This window comes from Carassius auratus, chromosome 9, assembly GCF_003368295.1.
Source record: "Carassius auratus strain Wakin chromosome 9, ASM336829v1, whole genome shotgun sequence".
Taxonomy (NCBI): Eukaryota; Metazoa; Chordata; class Actinopteri; order Cypriniformes; family Cyprinidae; genus Carassius; species Carassius auratus.
In genome coordinates this window covers 336,801-343,798 of record NC_039251.1, presented here as the reverse complement: position 1 = coordinate 343,798, position 6,998 = coordinate 336,801, and the positions used below count along the sequence as shown (strand labels likewise).

The 6,998-nt window shown below is 36.6% G+C and overlaps 1 protein-coding gene across 1 annotated transcript; it reads right to left on the bottom strand.

Annotated features, from left to right (window-relative positions):
- Positions 1-2,837: 2,837 nt before the first annotated feature.
- Positions 2,838-6,794, bottom strand: LOC113108112 (cell cycle control protein 50C-like). The gene is made up of 7 exons (XM_026270935.1): positions 6,480-6,794; positions 5,509-5,625; positions 4,777-4,884; positions 4,518-4,608; positions 3,929-4,078; positions 3,636-3,848; positions 2,838-3,168 (listed from the first exon to the last, which is right to left on the bottom strand). Exons 1-7 carry the CDS (start codon positions 6,675-6,677, stop codon positions 2,981-2,983), a joined length of 1,065 nt encoding a protein of 354 aa, XP_026126720.1. The 5' UTR covers positions 6,678-6,794; the 3' UTR covers positions 2,838-2,980.
- Positions 6,795-6,998: the final 204 nt, after the last annotated feature.

Genomic DNA, 6,998 nt, shown 5'->3' with positions numbered 1-6,998 from the left:
ACACACATCTATTAATGTGACCCAAGCAGCTGAAATCCCAAAGCAAATGAACAGATTTGAGCTTCAAAATTTCTTTTTTTTTAAACATGAAAATTTAATTTAAAAATGTACATAAAGATATACGCTGAAAATTATATGTTAAAAGACATGTTATTTTTCAATATTTTAAATACACTGTATACTTCATTCAAAGTGTCTTGCACTGACAAAAGATCTTTAAATGATAAATTCCACATAGTCCCTCCCTCAATAGTATATATATAATATTGGTAATAATTATAAATTAGAAAACACTTATGTCACACTTTGCTACTAAATAAATTTAGCATTAACAATTATTAAACAATCACAAATAATTTAGACTGACAAAAGACCTAAAATTTCCTGAAAGTAGGATTCTAGCGTCTGAGTGACACTGCATACTGACAAAAGAGTCACTTTAAACTACTTAGCGCATAAGAAATACATAAGCCAAGTGTGCAAACTATGGTATTCTTCTACAACTTTTAAATGAAAAATAACTATGCACTGTTGTATGTTGTACAGTATATAGTCCTAGCAAGTAAATGCAGAGTTCAGTAAACACAGGTGGTAATTGTGTGTTCACAGATCAAGATTTCGTAAATTGTCAAAGACGCCCCCTGCTGGTAGTTAGGACAAATTACTAGTACACTCCTTACTGCATATATAGCACTTTATGCTATTATTATATATAATGTATTTTAATAAATTGTTTTTAAACAGTATACAGTTGCTGTTGGCTCATCCATCTCACTGTAACTAGATCAAGTCAAGTGTACCCTTTGTCTACTGCACATTTTAAACATAAGTCATATGGTTATGTGCAGTAGAAAGTAAATTTGCATACTATGCACAATATACAGTATTGTTCAAAATAATAGCAGTACAATGTGACTAACCAGAATAATCAAGGTTTTTCGTATATTTTTTTATTGCTACGTGGCAAACAAGTTAAGTTAAGGCTGTGCAATTGGGCAATTAGTTGAATTAGTTGAAAGGGGTGTGTTCAAAAAAATAGCAGTGTGGCATTCAATCACTGAGGTCATCAATTTTGTGAAGAAACAGGTGTGAATCAGGTGGCCCCTATTTAAGGATGAAGCCAACACTTGTTGAACATGCATTTGAAAGCTGAGGAAAATGGGTCGTTCAAGACATTGTTCAGAAGAACAGCGTACTTTGATTAAAAAGTTGATTAGAGAGGGGAAAACCTATAAAGAGGTGCAAAAAATGATAGGCTGTTCAGCTAAAATGATCTCCAATGCCTTAAAATGGAGAGCAAAACCAGAGAGACGTGGAAGAAAACGGAAGACAACCATCAAAATGGATAGAAGAATAACCAGAATGGCAAAGGCTCAGCCAATGATCACCTCCAGGATGATCAAAGACAGTCTGGAGTTACCTGTAAGTACTGTGACAGTTAGAAGACGTCTGTGTGAAGCTAATCTATTTTCAAGAATCCCCCGCAAAGTCCCTCTGTTAAAAAAAGGCATGTGCAGAAGAGGTTACAATTTGCCAAAGAACACATCAACTGGCCTAAAGAGAAATGGAGGAACATTTTGTGGACTGATGAGAGTAAAATTGTTCTTTTTGGGTCCAAGGGCCACAGGCAGTTTGTGAGACGACCCCCAAACTCTGAATTCAAGCCACAGTACACAGTGAAGACAGTGAAGCATGGAGGTGCAAGCATCATGATATGGGCATGTTTCTCCTACTATGGTGTTGGGCCTATTTATCGCATACCAGGGATCATGGATCAGTTTGCATATGTTAAAATACTTGAAGAGGTCATGTTGCCCTATGCTGAAGAGGACATGCCCTTGAAATGGTTGTTTCAAAAAGACAATGACCCAAAACACACTAGTAAACGGGCAAAGTCTTGCTTCCAAACCAACAAAATTAATGTTATGGAGTGGCCAGCCCAATCTCCAGACCTTAATCCAATTGAGAACTTGTGGGGTGATATCAAAAATGCTGTTCCTGAAGCAAAACCAAGAAATGTGAATGAATTGTGGAATGTTGTTAAAGAATCATGGAGTGGAATAACAGCTGAGAGGTGCCACAAGTTGGTTGACTCCATGCCACACAGATGTCAAGCAGTTTTAAAAAACTGTGGTCATACAACTAAATATTAGTTTAGTGATTCACAGGATTGCTAAATCCCAGAAAAAAAAAAATGTTTGTACAAAATAGTTTTGAGTTTGTACAGTCAAAGGTAGACACTGCTATTTTTTTGAACACACCCCTTTCAACTAATTGCCCAATTGCACAGCCTTAAGAGCGTGCATGTCATGAATGCTGGGTCTTGTTTGTTTTCTGACAATCTACTGAACCTACTGGTAACTTGTTTGCCGCGTAGCAATAAAAAATATACTAAAAACCTTGATTATTCTGGTTAGTCACATTGTACTGCTATTATTTTGAACAATACTGTACATATAACATACATAAATTAGTAGTATGCTATTCCAAACTTAGAATGTGTCAAATGTGAGAAAAGACCCCAGTGCAATGATTCAAGACAGCTGGAAATGATAATTATCCATTACTCATTTCCTGTCTGGAAATACAGGCCAGTTTTTACACGTCATCAGGATATAAATATGTAGCGTACAGTGGGGTTCAAAAGTCCACTTGTGAAAATGTTTCTGTTTTGCAATGTTCTGCTTTTATACAGGTTTGTTTGTTTCAATTACAAAGTATATTTTAAGCAAAACAATTTTAGTACAAATTGACAAACAGCGCACATGATTTCACTGAATATTTTTCACTATATATCCAACTATATATTTTATTATACAATCGTATCAAATAGGTTTTGTTAAGCTATTTATTCTCAAAATTAGAAAACCCAATATAAAGTTAAATTAAATAATACATTTGTACTGCTTTCGTGTGCTTAATAATGGCTCGAGTGCAATTTTTCATCATTGTTTTCTGATGGACATTTCCATCTTTTGGTCTATTCCTCCATGTTCTTGCCCCTTTTGCCCACTTTCACATACACCGTTGTGAGTACGACAGCCATCACCAAGATCAGTCCACTGGTGACCAGGTATGCTATGGGCAGGAAGTAATTCTGCCCACCAAACCAGGTCACTGTCGAGATCACCAGCTCCTTCCGACCTCTAAAGGGCTCGACAGGAAAATCTGGAGTTATTAGTCAAGGCAAAACCTTGTTACAGGAAAAACAAATGTAACTGATAAATATAATCTCCTAAAGAGATAGTTCACCTAAAAATACATATTCTGTTTCAACCGTGTGTCTTACTTTCTCTGCGATATGTAAAGAAGATCTTTTAAGAAATGTTTTTTTTTTTATTATTATTAGTCATTGGTCACCAAAACTGTTTGGTAACCATAACAATATACTTCAAAACATTTTGTGTTTTTCCGAGTAAGTCATAGATGTTTCAAATTACATGAAAGTTAGTAAATGATAACAGAATTGTTATTTTTGGAGGAACCATCTCTTTTAACAAAAAAAGTCACATTGTGACTAAGTAAATTTGTCAGCTATTTAAATAGGTTTTTTCACCGAACTGAAAGCCTGTCGGTGCTGCTGAACAATTTCCTTCCATTTACAACCAATTCTGTTCTCCATCAAGCAAGGATACTGTAATTTATAGAGAGGGTGTAGTTGCCAGCAGGCAGGCCTTCAGTGAAAGGCCCTTGAGCACGATTGAGAACCCCATAAAGCTTTTTGAAATTAGGGAAGGCCGCCTCTCTCATCCAAACAATCAGGTCGTCATTTATAAAGCCATTGTTGTTGGAGTCTGTGTCATCCAGCTCATAAACCGGACGCTGCCAATACAAGGGCCGAGTCGTGCCTGAGAACAAACAGAGAGACAGCAATGAGAAAAACTGACACATATGTTCATAAACATGTGGTCTATGGTGTGTAGCCTACCTTCAAAGGCTTGTTGGAGAGGGAATGTGTTGTTGGTTGAAGGGTTACGGAACTTGACGTTTTTGTCCGTGTACCAAGCAATGCCCTTCCTGTAGAGTGGGACTTGTATTTTTGACCCATCCATTAGATTATACATCACTGTTAATGAGTCTGAAAAAAAAAATTTGTATATATATATGTATATATATACTATATTGCATTTATGTAAGTGACTATAGCAAAATAAACTGACATATTATACTAAAAAATCCGTCATACAGTGGACTAGCAATCAAATTTATACAATTATTCAGTCATTTTGACCTGACCATGTTTTGCTTAACAGTCCTTTCTTTAATTGCTCAATGCGACCTTTTTACAGAACAGGCTGAACAAAATCTGATAGCTATTAAACCTAATTCATTACTTCTATCAAAGTTTTCTGAAATTATCCAAATTAATTTGTCCTGACACAATTTAACTGACTTCATGTCGCATTTTCTAAACCATAGCAAATAAACTGTGATAATGTAAAAAATGTGTCTATATATAAGCATAAACATGGATAAAAATGGAAGGCTTATTGGCATAATTGTAACATGGGTCTTACCATTGAACATACTGTTGGCCACGGCACCGCAGGGGGCTATGGGGTTTCTGTCTGCATCGTAATCGAAGGGAGCGCAGTATGAACTCGGTGTCTACGTGAGCAGTAACAGCAGATTGAATGAGACAGCAGCGCTACTAATGTGAAGCGTAGTGATAGATCAAATAAAGACAGACGTTATTTTAATCAGTGAGTGGGAGGGATGAGGAAAGAGCGTGAAAAAGAGTGCAAACAGAAGGGGAGTGAAAGAGACGTCGAGCACCTTCAGGTTGTTCTTCCTCCCCACCATCTGTGCATCATCGCGGGAGTCCATGTACCTCCGCAGGTTCTGATGAAAGTTCCTCAGACCGTAGTAAAAGAAAACATCGCCCTGAGGGAGACAGCGCGCGCTCAGACCAACTACTACATGTTGAAAGGAAACACGCTGATGACAAATTATGATGTTCATAATAAGGTTGTCTTGTTTAAATTAGACAACATACTTTTTTAATTACTTTAATCTAGGACGTCTTCTCATTTTATATTAAGCTGTGTGTGTGGGAATGGTTTAAAAACTGAAGCATACAAACTTGCCATAGAAATGTATTGGTGTAAATCGTGTAGGCTATACGAAAATAATTTATTCCTCTGAAGACAAAGCTGAATTTGCAGCACTATTACTCCAGTCTTCAATGTTGCATGATCCTTCAGAAATTATTCAAATTTTCTCTGATTTAATGCTCAAGAGACATTATTATTAAAGTTAAAAAAGAAAAGCTGTGCTGCTTAATGTTTTTGTGGAAACCATGATAGCTACACGTGTTTTCAAAATGATTTCATGAATGGAAAGTTTTGGGGGGAAATGAAACTTTTAATTAAACATTTTAAAATAAATGTTCAGTAATTATAAATGTCTTTACTGTCACTTTTGGAAATTAAATTTATCTTTCCTGAATAAAAGTATTAATTTCTTTTAAAAAAAACTTTGAAAGGTATTGTATACAGTCAGACAAACCGGAAAGGTTGTCGGTACGTGGAAGCTGACTGTGCACGTGCAGGCTGTTGTGGAGTCGTTGGGACTCTTCCTCAAATTGAAGCATTCTTCACATGTTCCAGCATTGGTGTAGTCCACCTATGCAACAATAAATAAAAAAATAAATGTATGTTCCATACAATATGAATGTAAAATGTGGCTTGTTGAAGTCGTGGCAATACATACTTCAGCATGTTGAGCTGCAGCCCTCAGTCATTCTAGAATTCACATGAGTCATTCTAGAATTTAGGATATTTCACATCCAGAATAAAGTGTAAAAACAATATTTCTCAATAAAACAACTACTGGTTACAATTTAGGCCTACATTTCACTATAAAAAGTAAAATATTGTATATTGTACAATATTGTATTGTAAATTATATTGCTATGCATTTGCTAAACTGTAGCTAGGTGGGGTTCTTTATGATTGTTTATCTACTTATTTAGATTTTCTTGTTATCTTTTGTATTTTTATAGACTCATAAATTATTTTTAGCATATTTTTATAGTTCATAAAACGTTCACCCTAAAGTTATGACATTATGGTCCCTACATATGGCTTCCTAAGCAAGCAGTGCTAAGAACAATACAAATAACTCATGGTCCATCGTCGTGAGTCAGCTACTTAAATTAAACAAATAATTCAAATTAAGTTGCAATGGCTTCGGTCATTATCAGTGTATTATTAAGTTTGGCTTTTTACCACCAGCCTTGATGAGAAATATAATCGTAGCGAAACCAAGATGTTAAATGTATCAAATTACACATGTTAAGGCCTATTACAAGTAAAAAAAAATAGCAAAATGACTTGACCAACACACAATAAGAACATACTCTCTGATGGAGTTGTGTGTTGCTTTGAGTTGGTTTCCACAAAGGAACACATCTTTCTCGTCTAGTTCTCCACTTCCTGCTTTCTTGCAAACTGGCAGATGATAAAAACATGTCTAACCTTCAGTTCGTGTGTGTTCTCAACAGTGATGAGGAGCCATATGCCCAGTAACAAGCACACAAGAGAGAGGATATAGAAGGTAGGCAGCACGGTGTTTGCCGTGAGAGATGGAGACCAGGCGGGTAACCTCTGCTGTTTAAACGCTGAGTTATCCGGACGCCTCGACAGTGGCCCTGTACCTGCCTGCTTCTTTCCCATGTCAGATTCTCTAGAACTACTAATAACACAGCTACAAATAAGCAAGTGTTTTCTTTAACTGCCACCGAAGTAAGTTTTCGCAGTTCCCAGTGTGACCGAACCTTTGAACCTGAAGTGACTGTTACTTATTAACTGCAACCACTCCACCTTACACACACACACACGCGCACACACGCACACACACACACACACACAGAGCTGTTCTCCCTGTCCTTAGCTCTGACTGTTAAACTTCCCCAGCACTCCACACATTCTTTTCCATCAGAACGTCTCTCCTCATTCCTGGACTTTGGTGTAATGTGTGGGAGCAGCATATGGGTG